Source organism: Clupea harengus, chromosome 23, assembly GCF_900700415.2.
Source record: "Clupea harengus chromosome 23, Ch_v2.0.2, whole genome shotgun sequence".
In the NCBI taxonomy this organism is placed as follows: Eukaryota; Metazoa; Chordata; class Actinopteri; order Clupeiformes; family Clupeidae; genus Clupea; species Clupea harengus.
Window position 1 is genome coordinate 1157805 of NC_045174.1, and position 20405 is coordinate 1178209.

Here is a 20405-nt window from a genome sequence, read left to right on the forward strand (position 1 = left end):
CCTAAAAATGACCGCTCAGCCCCAAACACTGAACACTTGGTCTTATAAAGCTACAAGCCAGCATAATACACACTGCCTGTGTTCTTTATTCTCTCTTCTACAGCCCACACACACACTCTCTCTCTTTCTCTCTCTCTCTCTCTCTCCCTCTATCTATCTATCTATCTCTCTCTCTCTCTCTCTCTCTCTCTCTCCATTGCACTGAGCACTCACCGGTGCTCCATTTTCTTGCGGTTGATGCACATGGCGCGCTGGTAGCCCTGGGCAACGCACACCTTGTTGCGGCTGCACTTCACTTTCTGACAGGGGTCCTTGGTGGTGTCCAAACCTACGCAAGCAAAGACACAGGAAACAAAGACTTAAGCATCACAATGACAGTTGGTGAGGGATATCTATGGGGGTGCTGTCTTTTTCATTCAGTCTCACTCCCTTCAAAGCATTGTCTTGTGAACACATCATACATTGATTGTATTTGCATGACGGTGAAGACATGCAACCAAGAAGAGTCATTTGAACTACTGCACAGTGTCCTCAGATGCACCCCAATTCCCTATAGAGGGCTGTGGCAAAAAAAAAATATATATTTTAGTCCCGTATTAAAAAATAATAATGAGAACATTACTGAACAAAGTAAGACTTTGGGCTCTTTGGAGGCAGCTGAATAAAAGGCAGCTATCAGAAATCCTCGGTTTTTATCTGCGCTGCCTCCGATCGGGTATGAATAATTCAGCAGGGCACTGGAGGAAATGGAGAATAACATCGGATGCCAACGCTGGGCAACGCTGGCAACCCTTTATGGGTCTGAGGAAATAATGCCATCTGTTTTTCAGAAAGAAGCGGAAAAAAACAACGTTTGATGGAGACAACTTGAAAACGACTCACAAAACAAATACCCTCAAGCCTGGCCGTGCACTCCGAGGAGATGATGATTCATTCCCCTATTGCAGGCGGAGGCAGCAAATGTAATCATTTTACCCCACCGCCCAAAAAAGGGAAGTTGTTTTGCTATTTTGTGTCTTTTTTTGCGAGCTGGTTTGTTGTCTTTTTTTCTGTCACTATAACAGAGGTGCCAAATCAAGTCATCCTCGAGCACAGAGGAGGTCTGAAGGACTCTGGGATATTTCATGGAGAACGGGTCCCCTATTATCAAACAGCCTCCTGTCAATCAAGCTGTGAAGGACTATTAGAATGGCGAGCTTGATGGTGACAAGAGAGAAAGTGGGGGCTGTGAGTGTATGTGTGTGTGTGTATGTGTGTGTGTGTGTGTGTGTGTGTGTGTGTGTGTGTGTGTGTGTGTGTGTGTGTGTGTGTGTGTGTGTGTGTGTGTGTGTTTTTGTATGCACGAGAGAGAGGGGGGGGGGGGGGGTAGGGATGGGGGAATAAAGGCTCTGCTTTTAATCATCTGTGTTGCAGGCCTTCATATAGAGAGCTGCAGTCTCCATATCTGTCTCTCTCTCTCTCTCTCTCTCTCTCTCTCTCTCTCATCTCTGATGTATGCCAGCAACACACACACACCTTTTGATGGAATTGACTGGCCATTTTTTGTTGTCTGTTCAATCACACACTCTGCCTCTGCTGCCCCCCCCCCCCCCCCCCCCCCCCCCCCCCCCCCCCTCCCCCCTGAGGGTTTGTAGTTCAGCACAGGCTTGCTTGTTGCAATGATGAAGGCCAAAATAACTACAGTACTTTTGATACCCCTTTAACTTACTTCTGCACCAGTTAACTGTGCCTTAGGAGATGAACACACTATCAATCCAGCTTCAGAGAGCACGAGAAATATGGCCTCTGGAGGCGTGACCTTCGACCCTGCCCATAGCTCCACCATGTCTGGGAAATGCAGTCAATAAGAGCCTGTGTGATTTTTTTTCCATTAGCCTTGTGAACCAAAGGCATACTGTATTACTATAGCGCTGGGCCTATATATTCCCTGCCAGCTTCACCCCGAGTCCTGTGTGTTTGCCCACTGTAGGCGTGACTCCATCGACATGTCCACTGAGCTGTGCCGAAATCTGACTAGCATAAGGCCTATCTGTGGCGTAGCAAAATAAATGGTATGATTTGTTTCTGGGCTGGAACAGGCATCAGAGTGGTTGAAGATCTATTCTACACTGTAGACCTACTTGGCGGCCATTTTGTATGAACACAGTATATTTGAATGAATTCAGATCTTTTCCCAGCACAGCATATAACACCCTGTACACAGTGTTCTGCAGCCTGCTGGTAAAAAAGACACTTGTTTCACTTCAATCACCAGAGACGAAAATATATCTATCGCCTTGATGGTTTTTTTTTAAACATCAACTTTAAAAGACGGTAATTGCGACTGAGGGGGTACATTTCATCCTTATGGGATAGTAATCACTCGGAGGTTCCACAGAGCGAATAACCGTTGTGATTTCACCAGATGGTCATCCGCTCGATGGCGCTGCCTACTCCGTGACTTTTATTGAGCGACAGAAAATTGATTTTGTATTTTACTCTCCCTCATCGTTTTACTTTCCCCCATGCGCTTAAAGGCTTATCTTGAGGAGAGGCTGACGTTTCCATAGAAACGCCGTCACGGCTCTGATTTGCAGCTCGCTCCTCTCTCCTCACATATTTATGCTGTCCTTGCTGAATCTCTTCGGCCCCCTCAGGTTGCTCTATAGAACAAGGGCTGTTCGTCTGCCTGGTTTCAAATACGAAATTAACCTTTCATATCTCTTCATCCTCCTGCATCCTATTTCAAAAGCCAACACACTGAAATTGAATTTGAATTTGAATGTGGAGCTGCTGCCAGAATGTGTTTTTTTTCTCCGTGGCTAACTCATTCAGAAGTTGTTTACACACTGTTGTTCAGCGCATCTCATTGCCCGGGGTAGGAACTAAGACCTATCAGAACTTCAAATCCTGCGGTAATTATGTCAACAGAGCTGCAAAGACTTTGCTGGAACCCGCCAGAGGATCTCTCGGGCGATGTTTACTGAGTCGAAATCAAAGGATTTCACAGACGGGCTCCCAAGGAACTTTCGGTGCTCCTGTGGGGACCTGACACAGAGTGAAGATGTGGTGGCCTAGTGGTAAGTCACTGCGAATCCGCTCCTAACGTGATTGGGCCCAACACGGCTACGTTTCAGGACATTTCAGCCCACTAAGCTCTTTCCCATACCTGACTCTGAAGGTGTGCCAGGTTACCAGCTGAACCTTCATTTATTTGCCCTTTATTAAACCAGGCAAGCCATTAAGAACAACTTCTTATTTACAATGGTGGCCTGGCAAAAGAATAAGCCCCCTGAAGAAGTAAGGGAAGGGGCTAAACAAATGGCATAACTTCAAAAACAGCAGCAACATCCAAAAAAAAACATTTCAACACACCCACTTACATATAATCACCGCTAGTATAATATAGCATCAAGCACTACATGAAAGCCATGCAAACTCACACAGACATCATGAAACAACCCTCCAGAACGACTGCTCAAGTGACAGCTGTCAAACTGAGTGCCTAGGCTAGCCTAGTAGGAGTGCCAGAGGCAGAGGCGATGAACAGAGGACAATATTACTGGTCCTCACATTAAAACAACAGCAGGGCATGTCAGTTTGAAGCACTTTGTCTGCAGGACTATTTGCCCTGAGCTCCAGCTCTCTTAACATTTGAATGGGCATTAGAGTCATTTCAGAGAGACAGACTGCTAAGAAGTAGTCAGAAATGGGAAAGATAAAAAAGATGGAATGAAAGAAAGAAAGAAGAAAAGAGTAAAGGGCCCTATCCATATTAATTTATAGAGTAATCCAGCTGCGGGCAAATCCAAGGCAGTACCCTGATAATGTGATGACTCAAACACACCCCAGGGCATGTCACAGGAACTGACAGCGAAATCTTCTCATGTTGCCAAAATCGCAATTATTATTTTTTTTTCCTCAAGATTAAAAACTACACTGATGTGAGAGCAAGTCTATTAGGCTTCCATGACTGGTCGCATTGGGGATTGAACCAACGGCATTCAAAATGAAAACTTGTCAGCACGGATGGATCTCTTATACACGTATGAGCTATTCCCACTAATCTGGGAACAGACGAGATGTGCTGTGCACTTCCCAGACTGATCCAGCTCTCATCTTCCCTTTTCCTAAGAACGTCCCACAGCTCTTTCATGTGGAACTGGGGGGTTGGGCACACAAGTCGCAAAGACATCAACCCCATGCCAGGGAACACTGGATAAGAGCCGAGAGCGCCATACACGCCAACAGGTGACTTCTTCATTTTTAGGAGTTATGGCTTTGTTACACGGCCAAAATGAATAGGGGGAGCAATGAGAACTTCAAAAAGAAGCAAAGTCACGGGGATTGTGGAAAATCAGCCAGAGGACAGAGACAGAGAGACATTTTTGTAATTCTTCACCAATTACAGTGGAAACATATGTCACCTGCAAATCACACGGTCTTTTTTTTTTCTCCTTTGAATCATCTTTGGGCCAAACACGCCGCTGATGACGCCCCCGCGGGACCTCCACAGAGCCAATTACACGAAAGCTCCATCTTGGTATTTTCAGTAATGGACTACACCAAAGTGCAACTTCACTTAATCATCCAGATCTGACAGTTAAAGGTACGGATGACCTCATCTTTTTGTGCTGCACAATTAAATGGGAGAAAGCACTTAGAACCAGACTCAAGGTGTCCCAAGGATATGAGGTCTGGGGAGCTAATGCATAAAGATGAGACTGGCTGGCAGGGCCTAGCGTGTCACCAGGTTTGGCAGTCACTGTACATTGTGGAGAACTTGTCAGAATAGCACCTCAGAGCAAATCACTCCAATAGCGAGTGTGTTCCTGGGGCTGTTGTATTATACAGTTGAATCTTGCACACTTCACTGCAAAGGGGTGTACAAAAGACAGCCCAATACGGCACAGGTGAATGTGGCTCTTTAGGGACTTACTTTCCTCAGAGCCTTGGTGGTCCTCCACTGTCCGAATGTAGTCATCCTAGAAAGAGTATGGAAAGAATAACAATAGATGAGCGATCATTTAAGATAACCAGCTACTCCACAACACACCACCTACTATTACTAATAAGAAACAAATGCCCAATTCATACACAATGAGGATTTCTTGTATTTACACTTACATGCAAAATAGGAAACAAAATATTACAGTTCATGTCATTGTAACCAAGCAGGCAATGCAGGGAGACTACACATGGAACGCAAAGACAATGCAGATCATCTCTGGCGTCACCACGGCAACGTGGACTCTCAGGCGAAGCGATAGGGAGACATAACTCTCCCGTTAATCTTCAAAAAGCATTGCTAGTTTAGGTCGAGAGGTGAGGTGAGAGAAGTACTGGTCTGGTTCCCCTTTTAAAGAAGACAGCCCTGTCCTGATTAAGATGGGCAGGGTAATGTGTGATCCCCGGAGCCCTCCAGGGCGTCCACTCTCCTCAGCTTTGAGAAGAAGATCACAAGCACAGCATCAGTGCACAGGGCAGATTTAGAAAGAGTGACTAACCTCCACTTCCTGAGTCATGACAGGTGAAAAGAGAGGGAGGCAGAGAGAGAGAGAGAGAGAGAGAGAGAGAGAGAGAGAGAGAGAGAAAAGACTGTTAGGAGGGGGGAAAAAGACACTTCAAAGAGCCGACAGCGCATTTCCTTGCATGTTAAACAGTTGCATCTTAGTGGTGTCATGGCATGCAGCCCTGTTCTCCCCCTTCTGAAAGACTTCACATTAAAATCCCTGAGGGCCTTATTCCCTGTGGGCAGGACAAGATGACAGGGAACACATGTGATGGTAGCAGTCAGGAGTCAGCAGTCAGACATCTCTGGCTGGAGGTCTTACTCTGTGCCATAATGGACTTTTAATTTGCTTTACTGTCAAAGACTGATTTAGATGGAAAAGGCAGATTTATATGCCTCTGCTCAAAGAGCAGTAAATGCGCATACTTCAGCACGCTACGCGTGCATTTTCCCAAGATGCTGGAGTCATTAGCTTCACATTACAAGCACTGTTTTTTAACAGGGACATGAAAAGTTGGTTAAAAGCTTACCCCGAGACACATGCACACATGCACAAATACACACACACATCATAAAAGGGTATCTAACCCAACATTGCTATCATGACTACGGTCTATAGTCTTTAGATATAGAGTTACATATAGAATAGCATGAAATCCAATGGCTGTGTGGTATATAGCGTTAACTGCCTAAGGATATGGTTGACTTTGCGGAGCACTCAACCATTAGGGTGAAATGCAGCAGGCCAGCCCCATAACACTTCCGCTTCTGTTCTCACATTCAGGCCTCGTGCTCTGCTTTGGATTGCTTCCAGGGTCATTTAAATTTCAATACCAACAGTGTTTGTTTTATTGTTCAAAGGCCTCATAGATTAGGAGAAAATACAGCCCTATTTGGTCCCTTCAGTACTCGATAGCGATACATCAAAGTCTGTTCTAGATGCAAATACCTGCCTATTGAGGAGGGAAAGTGCCTTGTGTAAAATACACCACTATAAAATTTAGTGCTCTCACAAGCAGACTCAAAAACATACTTTGATGAGTTTTGCAATACGACACGTGAACCAGAAATCACTGAAAGAAAATATCTAAGATGGGGGATTCAAAGCTGCTCCCCCCCCCCCCACTTGATCTGTTTCAGTGGCCTTCGAGATGAAGGATGGTTCTGATGCAGGTGATTGGACGAAGAATTTCCCCTCCGCCCTAGTGAGAAACGTGGCATTTATACTCCCAATTGTTCAACTTACCAGATCTGAATGACTTTTAAATGTTAATGTTTTGAGAGGCAAAAATGTCACCACGGCGTCAGAACAGAGAGGCTTTTGTGTCTGGACAAAGAGTGAAAGGGCATCGTCTCATCTCCCGCTTAAATGTGAAATATTCAAAGGGGTCAAACGGAACACGCACTTTAAAATGACCTCTACCAGTGACCTGAAAATACTCTCCAGCAAGCCGTAATCAACGGTTATTTGTCTGGGCTTCACGTTTTGAATATTAACCAGCCTGCATGTCCTCTGTTTTTTTTTACACATTCTAGGTGTGGGCGAACCCTCCAACAAGACATCCTAAAAATATTAGTCTTTCTGACACCTCTTCTTTTAACTGCGATTTGTGAAATATCTGATTTGATCTGATTTCTATGGGAGTGTGGATTGCGTCTGAAAGACTGAGCCAGTAAAGTGAAACAGATGCCAGAGTTCATCTTGTTTACAGGCTTGTATACCAGCCCAAGGACACCAGGCCTTTGGGTGCCAAACAGAATTCAAATCTTGTCACAAGGTTTGCACGCAAACACTACTCTTTCTCAGTCAAACACCATCACCTTGTGTTACCCTGTTTCAGCCATCATTGAACTTAACCGGCGAACAGAAAGAGAGCGAGCGAGAGAGAGAGAGAGAGAGAAAAGAGCTATAACAGCCAGTACTAGAAAACATCTCTCTTGCTTTCTCTCTCTTTCTCTGTGTTTCACTCACAAACACACACACATACTCACACAAATACACACAGAAAGAGGGGGGAACACAAACACACACACACACACACACACACACGCACACACGCACACACACACACACACACACACACACACACACACACACACAGAGAAATACACTCAGCAGCAAAGGTCCCCGGTGTTTTGGGATGCGTGTCACACGCGGCACCTCGCCTGGCGTTTGTCGACAGCTCGGTAATGCAGCTGGCGTGGCAGTGAGCCCTGCGCCTAATGGAGCTTGACTACCCAGATGCCGGAGCCTCACTCCCGGCGGCCCTCGCCCCTCTCCCAGAGGCCCTGGAGGGGATGGAGAGGTGGCAAGGAGGCGGGCGAGAGTGGGGGTTGCGTCTGGCACGGGGTCGGAGACCAACCTAACAGAGCTGCCATGATTCACTCAATCATTCCCTTGAGCTTCCTGTCGCTGGCATATGTTGTCACCCGGCCCTGCCACCCCCTCTATTCACAACCTTACATCATCTGAACGAGTGTGTGTGTGTGTGTGGTGTGTGTGTGTGTGTGTGTGTGTGTGTGTATGTGCGTGTGTGTGTGTGTGTGTGTGCGTGTGCGTGTGCGTGTGCGTGTGCGTGTGCGTGTGCGTGTGCGTGTGCGTGTGCGAGAGAGAGTTTGCGCATAAAAGAAACAGAGAGAAAGAAAGAGAAGCTCTGATTTGAGTTTCTACTAGAGATCAACATATGGCATACTCAATATCCAATTTCATGCTGCATTGGAGAATACAGGGGGCTCAGTCACTTAGCGTGGCGGCAGTACAGTTGTTCCAGTTGCACTGGGTGCATTGGTGAGCCCAGTGCTTCACAGATACTGTGCTTCTTTGCTTGTGCTCAAACAATACTCAAACAATAAGAGAGGCAATCACTGTGTAATTAGTTTTCACTGTAGATCACAATAGCTGGCCATGCGAGCTTGATAGCCCTAAATACACTCACTCACTCACACACACACACACACACACACACACACACACACACACACACACACACACACACACACACACACACACACACACACACACACACACACACACACACACACACACACACACACACACACACACACACACACACACACACACAATATATACATGAACATCCTCAATCAGAAAGTAGAGTGCGCAAGCGTCAAGTCAAGTGAACATTTTACAAATGTTCTTCATCAGTGATTCGTGATGAATAACCCCACGGCTACACGCGGATCTTAAATGCCAGTCGCGACTTTTCCATCTTGTTTTCGCTTCCTGTGGCCTCATTTCGTTCCTATCCCTACTCGCTCCTTCGGTGATTGGGTCCATTTGAATTGATTGATAGACTGAGGACCCCGGCACATCGCTAATGAAACCAGGCTTGGCGAAAGGCAGCACTCAACAAATTGTTTCCAACTCTTGCGGCCCGAAATTATGGTAAGATTGTACTCCTACCTCCTACCTCTCGTCCTCGTTCTTCTCTCACTCTCTCTCTCTGAAGTTGGGGATCATTTCTGACTGAAATAGGCTTTTCCCCCCAACACATCTCCATCGCATTTGTGCAGCGACAGCGGCGCAGGAGTGGCCCGTAATGCCGCTTCAAACGGGTCAGGCCAACCTGGTGGCCAGTCCCTGCATCGATTGCGCAAGTGCTCCCACAGGGAAGATTGTGGAGAAACACCACCTGTCCCTGCAGACTGCTCTGGCTCTGCCTCTGAGGGGGCAGGGGGGTCAGGGGTGGGGTGGGGGGGGGGGGGGGGGGGGTGACTCACACAGAGAGCCACAGGGAAGCCGCCACGGCCCGTTTTCATTCTGATATTACGGCAGGCCACTGTGGGCGCCATGCTGTGGCCTGAAAGGATGGTGGCCAGAGAGTGCCTCTTCAGAGCACAGAGGGCTCTCTCATGTTTTTTTTTTTTTTAAGCACCCTGTCGCTCATGAACGGAGAGAGGCTGAGAAAGAGAGAGAAAAAGGGTTGAGATAGCGAGAGAGACACAAATGGTACGGGCCCCACTGCAGTTTCGAGCCACTTGGAAATGCATTAGAGCCCTTCAGAGCAAGTAAAGGGGAGGGGAGAGGGAAAAGAAATAGAAGAGACACTCGGCCTATATCCAGCGCTGCAAATTCAGGGTTGTGAAATGTGGCATTTTCTGTTCGGAGATGGAGCGGAGCTCATGCGGCGTCGCCCAGAGAATCACAGAGTCTTGAGAGGAGTGGGTGTTGCGTGTGTCGCTGGAGAGGGGACCACCTGCACTTTTAGGTATCATTTATTCAAGTAAAGCTAAAGAGCACATTTAACAGCTTCAGTGGTTTAGGACGTGCTGTTATGATCGCAGTCCTCAATGAAACTGGGAATGGCATAAGGGACGAGCCCAAACACCATAATATACTGGTCATTCTTGCTTTAAAATGATGACTTTTTGTCTTGATTCTTATCTGTCTTGAGGCTTCCATACTGTACAGCAGGTGCATGTCTGTCCAAGTGTCGGGCGACAGTGGTACAGGAGGTAGAGAAGTCGTTTAGTAATCAGAAGGTTGCTAGTTCGATTCCCTGTCGAAGCGTCCTTGAGCAAGACACTGAACCTCTAATTGCTCCTGATGTGCAGTGTGCCATCAGTGTAAAATGTAAAATGTGTATACATTGTAAGTCGCACATATGTAAGTCGCTTTGGATTAAAGCGTCTGCTAAATGACTAAATGTAAATGTAAATGTGTCTCACCGGTGGGGTGGGGTTCACAACAACCTAGACTTAAAAACGAGTTGTCATCTCTGCCTGATTGTGGCGTATCTGCGAGCCTGAAGGAGGCGAAGTTGATGCAATGCAGTCGCAGAGTCACCAGCCAAAGGCTCCTCTCTTCCCTTCCAAGGTAAATTCATGTGACGGGCACGGGGAACCCGATTCTTATGGCGCATTCTGTATCCGCCGGCAAATGTTTACCGTTGTTTCCTCTTGCTCAGGCGTGCATGTCAAGGCAGATTTATGATGCAAGTGCCCTCAAGAGCTGCGAGAGGCTGGCATGACAGTGCATATAATCTTTCCAGATCTTGTCCCTCTCTCTTACAGTTTTACAAGGAAGGTCAAAATATTCCTCTGACAACCAATATCTACTGATGTGACACCCAAGACGTTCTATGGCGGGCGGGCGGCTTCGGTTCTCCTCTGATCTGCCGGTTCTGAGTAATTGAACACTCCCGGTGTGGTAATGGCTGGCGAGATGTTGATGGAACAAGAGACGAGGAGGCAGATGAAAAGGAACGTTTTCTTTTTTTTGGTTGAGATTGTTTGAAAGACAGCGACGCGGGGGTGACTCGTCACGACACTGCTGATGTAAGCTCTCAGCGGAAGCGTAACAAGAAAGTTTTAACACGACTCACTTTTCTCCCATTTTGAGATTTGAGGCAAATTCTTTACACATCCAAAGTTTTGGTTGTTTATCTAGACTAAATACTAACAAAAATATCTCCACAAAAGTTCATACCAATACTGCGACGACTCCACTGCAGCCATTGGGGGAAATGAGAAGCGGTGGGTATAAATAGACATTTAAAAAAAAATTACAATTTAATCCCAGCTACCGAGCAATTAGTGTCACTGTGATAACCACTGATTTAAAAAATGAAATGGCCCACCACTGGGACAGCAGTCTCGCGGAAGCAAGTCCAAAGAGGAGCATTTCCCTGACTGGCTTATTGAATTTCACTCCCTGCCTCTCCCTATCCAGCGTGCCAACGCTCTGTTGTTTTTTTGGGTATTAATCCTTTCATGCTTTTTTCCCTAGTCCCCCTCCTCTCTCTCTCTCTCTCTCTCTCTCTCTCTCTCTCTCTCTCTCTCTCTGTGTGTCTCCCCAGTTCATGATAGGCTTGAGGATATTAAAATAACAGACAATACAAAGATGCTTTCCATGCCTCTTAGAGGAGGTGTATGAGCCGCAAATGAGCATGCTCTTTCAACTGAGGAAAAAGCCATTAAGCACTCTACTGCGTCGCCCGCTCACACCGTGCTGTACGGCTGATTAAGGTCATTCCAATATGACTTAGTGCCTTATAGCTCCTGCTCAGGCAAATTACGGAGCGGCTCACACACAGACAAATACACATGACCAGACACACACACACACGCGCGCGCGCGCACACACACACACACACACACACACACACACACACACACACACACACACACACACACACACACACACACACACACACACACACACACACACACACACACACACACACACACACACACACACACACACACACACACACACACACACACACACACACACACCTAACAAGCTACAAGCAGCTTGTGGACAAACATTGCAAAATGCAGTTGTGCACCCATGTAAGGCCCATACGTTCACTTGTACATTTCTTTCCACAGCATACTCATATACATACACGAGTGAACACTCTCTCACACACACACACACACACCCACACACACAAACACACACACACACACACCCACACACACACACACACAAAACACACACACACACTGAGGTTTGCAGCCTAGTGTACCACCTTTGTCTTAAATTAAGAGGACATGTCAGATTCTGCACACCCATCTCACAACGGCAGCACAAAAAAACACCCCCACTCACACACACACACACTCACACACACACACACACATCCATTAGCGAGAACCGAGGCAATTCGCTCAGCTCTTTAATTTTAAATTAAGTTCTCCACTATCAACCAAACAAGACGTAACTGTGCAGAGCACGCCATCAGCAGATCCTGCATCAGCACAGCTCTTGTAAAACACTGTACAGGCTGAGGCTTCTGCACGTGCGGCCTTGAGCAAACAGCAGCTTTGGAAGAGGAGGAGAAGGAGGAGGAGGAGAAGGAGGAGGAGGAGGAGGAAGAGGAGGAGAAGGAAGAGGAGGAGGAGGAGAAGGAGGAGGAGAAGGAGGAAGGGGAGGAGGAGGAGGAGGAGAAGGTGGAGGAGGAGGAGGAAGAGGAGGAGGAGAAGGTGGAGGAGGAGAAGGAGGAAGAGGAGGAGGAGAAGGATGAGGAGGAGGAGGAGGAGAGAGTAGGAGGAGAGAGGAGAAGGAGAGAGGAGGATGAGGAGGAGGAGGAAGAGGAGAAGGAGGAGGAGGAGAAGGAGGAGGAGGAGGAGGAGGAAGAGGAGGAGGAGGAGAAGGATGAGGAGGAGGAGAGAGTAGGAGGATAGAGGAGAAGGAGAGAGGAGGATGAGGAGGAGGAGGAGGAGGAAGAGGAGGAAGGCACATCATGGTGCCATGGCATGGGTTCTCTGAGCGAGAGCAGTCCGGACCGGCTCCCATAGGTCCAGAAGTCCATTGCCAAGCTGTTCTGGCATGGAGGGCGCTCGTAGCCCCAGGCGGAGATCCATTATGTGCTGCTTTCTGGCCCTGCATGGGTGTGGAGGGCGCTCGTAGCCCCAGGCGGAGATCCATTATGTGCTGCTTTCTGGCCCTGCATGGGTGTGGAGGGCGCTCGTAGCCCCAGGAAGAGAACCTCTTTTGGACCCCGTTTTGGACATGCCATTAGTGGGAATGAGTCCGGGCCCCTCTCTCTCTCTCTCTCTCTCTCTCTCTCTCTCTCTCTCTCTCTCTCTCTCTCTCTCTCTCTCTCTCTCTCTCTCTCTCTCTCTCTCTCTCTCTCTCTCTCTCTCTCTCTCTCTCTTCTGTTTCTCACATGTTTCAGTCCACTGCCATCCATGAGATGCCATGAACATGCTGATAAGTAGGAATTAACCCCCCCCCCCCCCCACACACACACACACACACACTAAACGTTAAGGGGGTGCTGCAGCGTCCGGGCCAGGTGTTCTAAACAGATGAGTCATTAAGAATTAACCACCTCTGCGATGCCCGAGAGAAGGACTCGTATTAGCAGGAACAATGTCTCCTAAAGCACCGACTGCACACCTGCAACAATAAACAGTGATTAAAGTGCTCTAATGGATCCCTGTTCTTTGCCTCTGGCGTGTGCATGCACGACACCATAATCTCTGCTTCTGGAAGCAAAACACAAGAGGTCTGCTTATATCGACCCAGGTGGATAGAGAACACAACAGTGTTCTCACAACACAACAGTGCAGTTCAACACAACAGTGCAGTTCAACACAACAGTGTTCTCACAACACAACAGTGCTGCTTTAGCGTGCGACTCACTCCTCACAGCTTCTGTTTCTTATCTGTAACCTCCAGCGCGTGTCCTGATCCGATGGCTACGCAGCCTATATATGCGTAGTGTTATGGATGTGTGTATTACAGTTGAAGGTTGTCAACACGCCAGTCTGAGTCTGAGCTCTCTCCACTAAACATCCGTGATGATTAAAGGCAGCCACGCCATGCTTCCTCATTAGCGTCAACTCTGCGGTAGACACGTTTCAAGATGTCTGCCGGAGATAAGGCTATTTGAGGAGGAAGAAGAAAAAAAAAAAAACACACACACACACTCCATCTTCGTCTTGATGTGGCGGAGCGGGCGGAATTTTGTGGGGCTTCCTACCCTGAGCAAACACACGGCTCTCAGCTCTGATGGGGCTATTAATAATGCAAACAAGCACAGAGGGCTGGGTGGTGGGGTGGGGTGGGGTGGGGGTGCAGGGGGGGGGGGGGGGGGGTAAGGGGTGGAATTTGCTGATTATTCAGCTTGACATTTTAGCAACTTTGCCAGATCAAAGTCATAAAAAAAGGAGCAGATTCCTTGTGCATCTTTTCATGGTTGAAACTGACGCGGCCGTTCATCTTGTCTGAGTCTCGACTGCGTTTTCTGAGAGAAGCAGCTGAGTAGAGGCACTTCTGCGCTCCCTTTAAATTGTGCCTGTTTCTTCATTTTCATCTGGTCAGAGGCTGCTGTGTGTTCCAATACCTTTGGGACTACACAAAACTCACTGTTCACTGGCTCGACTGGTTTGCATTGAACGGCAAAACGTCCGATTAAGCACTACTGCCAAAAATATCTGCATGTGGCAGCAAGAACAGAGACAGCACATCAAGGCCCTCCACAGTCTCCCCTTCTGAAAGGATGGGTCATTCCCTTCTTTTTTTCTAGTCTCTGCTCTGATCTTTCTGAAGAAAACATCAACAACAACAACCACAACCAATAAAACAACCGTGTTCCTGAGTAATATAAGAACTAAATATGGCATCTCCTTCAGACTGTGAAGAGGATTATTTAGACAACAATGTGTTTATCCTCTGATCATTATCAAGAATAACAGAAATAAAGCCCTTCACTATATTCCACTTTGAATTCATTAGCTAGAATATTGCTGTTTATGACTGACAGTTATTTGGAGAGCCTGACCACAAAAGCTTTGTTCTGAAGAAAACAATCTCTCTCTCTCTCTCTCTCTCACACACACACACACACACACACACACACACACACACACACACACACACACACACACACACTTTCATGCTTCCATTTATGCTATCCTACCTAATTGGAATCTTGCTCATCCACAGAATCGGTGGTAGCGCAATCATCTCCTCTTTCTTGCATCTTTTTTTCATCCCTAATTGCTTTCTCTGTCCCAGTAAACATAGCCATTACCCCCAAAGGCCTGATCATGATCAAGTGCTGGAGACACGCTGCGACACGAACCGCACACGGGCACAGATGTCTTGCCACCAGAGGTCAAGCCTGGGGGGCGGCAGGGCTGGTGTTCCATGCTGTACCACGTCATGGTGGGCCTTCCTAAATATAACAGGCACTACATGAACAGACTCTGGTAGATGCTGGTGGTTAAGCAGGAAGGTTATATCCATATCTCGAATCTAACAGTCCGCAGCAGCACAATATTTGACGAATACTGCCTAATGATGAGATAGCTGTGAGATGATAATAATGAGATAGCTTAGAGAAAATGTTGATAAGCTTGTATTGGATTGAAAAACAATCCACCCAAAGATTTGGAAATCAGCTTTAGAAGGGGCGACCGTGTTCCAGGGGCCTCGTCCTGAGGGGCCACGTCCTGAGGGGCCACGTCCTGAGACGAGCCTCAGCCCCTCCACCCTGCATTATAGATGCTGGCTACATAGCCATACAAATGACATCCATGCCTCCAATACAACCTTCCAACCTGAGCTCGCGTCTAGATGCTGGCAGCGGTCCTGGAAGACATCGCCAAGGTCGACAGTGACAGAGAGAATCCGTCGCCGCGATCAAGCTCATCAAGTTCAGTCTCATCGCCAGGCTGAATGACCCTAATGACCCTCGGAAATGATGTCCCCACGGTCCCCTCACACTCGACCTCGGCCTGCCTGCCGCTAATGATTAAAAAAAAGACAGAGGAAGAACGAAGGAGCCATTTGCCTGAGGATGGGGGGGGGTTGTTGAGGAAGGGGGGGTTTGGGGGATGTAGTCGTTTCCCGTCATTAAAGATGGAGCTGGCAGAGGAGCAGGTGCGCTCCCAGCCATGCGGGAGTGGCTGAAGGGCGTAGCGGGACCTGGCCCATAACGAGCTGTCTGCTGGCAGCGTGTGGAGCCTAGGCCACGGAGGCGTAGGCAGCCTCGGCCATGGACTCTGTGGGCACCAGTTCCCTCAGAGCCGGGCATTTCACCTGATGAGAGCCACAACCACTGGCAGGTGTCCTGCCTATTTCGAACAGGCTCTGGGGGGGGGGCGGACACGCACACACACACACACACACACATCTCTTTCCACTATGCTAGTCAGGATTGGTTTGGAGCTACAGCTAATGAGTCTGTCCTTCTCTCTCCCTCTCGGTGAGGGTGGGCTTCTAATCAACAACACGCTCAAGGTTATTCATTAAGCGCGGAATCGAGCTGCTCTATAACACCAGCTCTTTGGATCTTTAGGTTGCATCTGATTGTCTTTGTGCGACCTTGTGATTTGTAAAGCAGATTATGCAGAGGAATGGGAGTCATCTATTCCACAAAAAAAACAGTTTGCAGCATATTTTCATTTCTTTTGTTTCTTTATTTGTCATATTTTGATTATATTCATCTGACAATTCTGCTGTAATCCACTTGAGTGACATGTTATCTATTGCAAGTTGGGTAACATGGGTGGAGACTCTTCAAGCATCTGTCTGACTGTCAAACCTCTTAGTGTGGTTGATGGGTCTTATCACACATGCTGCTGCCACTAAGAGAAACATCACACATCCGGAAAAAATATGTCTTATGTAAAAGAAATCTTATCTCTGTGTGCGCAATCTGGTGAGACTGCGATTGAATGTGACAACACTTGGTTACCAAAGGTGAGACTATGTTTGAACTTTTGATGCTAATTTCTTTGACACCAAATAAAATGAGTGTTGGAAGCAATTACATACAATTTACAAAAAGGTTGTTGTGAAAAGTAGAGACTCCTTGAGTCTATCGTTTGAAAGCAGTTTTGATGTACGGTAGGCTGCACATATGGAATTACTTGGAATAATTCAACAGTCCCTCATTTTAGAATCCCCACACACTCTGAATAATTCATGAATAATGCATTGTTAGGTACATAAAACGACTCCACCCTGATCGCTTAATCTTTCATTATATTTACACAAAAACACAACAAAACAGGAAGATTAACCTGTATGTTCTACCTGAAAAGGGCAGAGATTTAAGGGAATATTCAAACATCAAAGCCTTTTAGCCATGTATCTTGTCAATCACCTATGATAGGTTTGCCATTGGTTATATTCTCCAATCACTCTCAAGAAGAAATAAATAGCCTAGTATTTTCTGTGGTGAACATTACTTCCATTCAGCTTCCATTCTAATTTACTCAATATATATCACAATTGTCAGTCAATGGTAGCTGATCTGGCAAGAAGATGGAGGTGTCGGCAGGTGGTGAGTAAGCAGTGAGAATGAGTTCTCAATGCCTGCTGTCAAATGGAACTGCAGAGGGGGAACTAACAAAGGAACTTCTGTACCCCAGATGAGTGAAACGTATATATCAAAAATCATCCGCCTGCATAGTGTATGAATGTTCACATCAACTATAGGTAACGGTTCTCAACAACTGATTCGCTACAAATGGTTCTCTCCACAGAAATCAGTTGGTACACTGGGTTAAAAACAACCCAATTTGGATTGTTCTCAAACCAGGTGCTGGTTAAGTATTGGACAGAACACACGTTGGGTTATCTTAACAAGTAAATGTGACCCCGCTGCTGGATAGATTAGGTCACATCTAGTGGAGGAGAAGAGGGCCACTGTCTTCAACCACTGGTCCATTCAAAGAAATGAAAATCTATTTCTCCATTGTCCTGGACCAAGAGACTCTGTAAACTGACCTATACTCCTTGGCAGACTAGACACTCCAAAATCTATTTTTTGTCACCTGCCACCTAGATATTGGGCCATTGTCTTGTGTGCGAGGAGAGGCAGGAGGGTAAATAAATAAACATGGCAAGTGCCACAGTCCAGAATGCAAATGGCCTCCACTGAACTCCAATGGAGACTGGGAGTACTACTTTCTTTGACAGATTTAGATGTTTTCTGGTAGAAAAGAAGGAATAGATCTGGTCCAGTAGTGTTGGTAGGGGTAAAAGAATCAGATAAGAAAAGGGAACTGTGTCTAGTGCTTGAGGACGCATTTTATATGCAAAGGGTAGGAGCGAAAAATCAATAACTATTGATGGACAAGTGCTGATGATACTCAAGGTCCAGGTCAGAATACTGCAGCTGCTTTTGTGGCGGTAAGGCATGTATGTATGTATTTTAAACGACAGTCTGATTCCAATTTAATCCTGCCTATGCCTGCAATTTGATTAAATCCCACAACCACACAATGTGCACATCTCCGGTCTGTTTCTTTGGGGGATATTTATGTAATCTCTGTGCAAAAGCTTAGGATTTTTTGCATAAGACACACCACTGTTTCCCCACAATACAGATTTTGTGTCGGTCTGAATTGTGCTGGAAAACATCTACGTTTTTTTTTGGTTTGTTTCTTTTCTTCTTCTGCGATTTCAGGCCAATGCGGCCAAAGTCATTTCTGCTTGAACAACTTCTCAGAGGCAGGCTGGCTGGTTGTGCATGGAAGCATAGAGCTGGGAGATTTACCAGCGCTACTTCACATTGCTAGAGGCAAACTGTACATGCCATTCTGAGAAATGTGGTCCCATTCTCATATACCAGTATAAATCACACATGAAATACGACTGTCAATATGTCTTTTTCAGTCTAAGCCTAGAATTACATACAATCATTATGGTGGACTTTTTTTTGTTTAATGACTTGTCCAGTGAAAGACAACATGCAGATAGATTTGTGTCGTTACTGGGATAGGGGGGGAGTCTACTCCAATATAGGAAATATGACTGTATTAACCTGCATTCTATGTAGATATTATCTATTGACATAGCAACCCGAGCTTGGAATTTTGACCCCTCGGTGATCAAACGCCCCCCTACAGGAAGAGAATGATGCTCTGCCTTGTAGCCTAATTAGCATCGGGTCACTCCTAATGTCATATTAGGCTACTTTACGTATGTTAGTGTCGGGCGTGGCTATACGATCTCATTTAAAACACCCAGTCCGGCAACGCATCTATTCATCGGACTAGGACATGTAGTCTATTTACATACACATAATGCATCACAAAATTATCCGCGAAATATTTGAAGCACCTCAATACCCTATCAGTTCAATAACCTAAAATAGAGTGAAAAGCCAAAGCGTTTTTTTCTCTCAAAAGGAACTAAACTATTTCAGCATCATTAAAGTAGACTATGCTTGATTTCATATAGGATTATGCTTATTTCTCACCGACTTGACAGCCTACAATGAAATGGCTATAGTCTATAAAGCCAAGACAAAACCACAAAAAAATCTTTATGTCTGAATGAAATGTTTAAAAAGGAACCCCTTTCACTGCTTACACCACTGTCCAGAATAAAGCATGTACGTGAATGCGATGTCTTGCACCACTCATATAAACCTCATCTTCATCTTCTGATGACAGCCACTTATTACGTGCAGGTAAATGTCACAACCTGCAAGTTCACATCTTAGTAGCAATGGTTATTGGTGAACAATCTGAGGTTGTGTCGGAAGAGTAGTTAGGAAAATGGCCAACTCACGTCTCTGAAGCGATTCCAGTGTTTAATCTTGCGGCTGTATTGTGAAATGGTTGACAGCCATTGCTCATCTTCCATAAAATTCCCCGCATTTTCAGCCTCTTTCCCACTTTTCGCATCCGCCCGCACCGAAGACACCAGCGCAAGGAGTGGGATCAGAAGGTACACAATTTTTTTCATTCCGACCATTAATAGCAGCTACCTAAGAAGAAATCTATCTCTAAAACCCTCCTCCGGTTACACTGTTGTCTTCCTCACGACCTCAGCTACACTGTGCGCGTTGCTACCTGATAACTGAGCTATCCCTTCCAGGCGCACCGTAGGAGGAACGGGCGAGGGGGAGTGGACCAGAGAGCGAGCAAGGGAGAGAGAAAGACAGAGACAGAAACAGAGAGAGAGAGAGAGACCGCCGGCAAATATCCTGCGTCAAGGCAACCGCTTGACACTTAACAAGGGCTTTTGAATAGTTTAGCCTATCTTTTATTTTCGCATCTCTGCCCCTGCTTTCTATTGACAGGCGTACATTTCTCAATTTTATCTTAAGTCACTAAATAGGCCCAGCAATTTTATTTTAACTGTGCCTTCATCACAACTTGTCAGTGTTCAGATGGTGATTGCTTAAAATTGTCAATCATTCATGCCCGACGACATAGGCTTCAACAACCTCGTTTGACAAAAATCCCCTTCTCCTCTCAGCACTATTCCAGTCCTGTACACCACGTCTGTTCTTAGAGGTTAACTGTAGGCTATGCAGAGCTATACTTAATCCTACTCCTGATTCGGTGCCAAGGGGTTGCCGTAGTTGAGGTTATCTACGCGATAAGCTTAAGGTGATACGTGACTTTGATTTGTTTACCACAGTGCCGGGATGACCCACACTCAAACAGACAACAGAGGCGTCGACAAGTCCAG

At 46.4% G+C, this 20405-nt stretch overlaps 1 protein-coding gene across 2 annotated transcripts in view; it reads right to left on the minus strand.

Annotated features, from left to right (window-relative positions):
* The window catches only part of LOC105903354 (SPARC (osteonectin), cwcv and kazal like domains proteoglycan 2), a 32794-nt gene extending 12916 nt beyond the window's left edge, over positions 1-19878 (minus strand). Inside the window, exons 1-4 of one of the 2 annotated variants that reach the window (XM_012831090.3) lie at positions 19497-19875; positions 5487-5495; positions 4919-4964; positions 214-328 (exon numbers count right to left, since the gene is read on the minus strand). In XM_012831090.3, coding sequence (XP_012686544.2) covers positions 214-328; positions 4919-4964; positions 5487-5495; positions 19497-19682 — 356 coding nt within the window. In that variant the 5' untranslated portion in view covers positions 19683-19875. Of the gene's footprint in view, positions 1-213; positions 329-4918; positions 4965-5486; positions 5496-19496 lie in introns of both variants that reach the window. The other variant, XM_031560921.2, reaches the window with a different exon arrangement.
* Between the last annotated feature and the right edge of the window lie 527 nt (positions 19879-20405).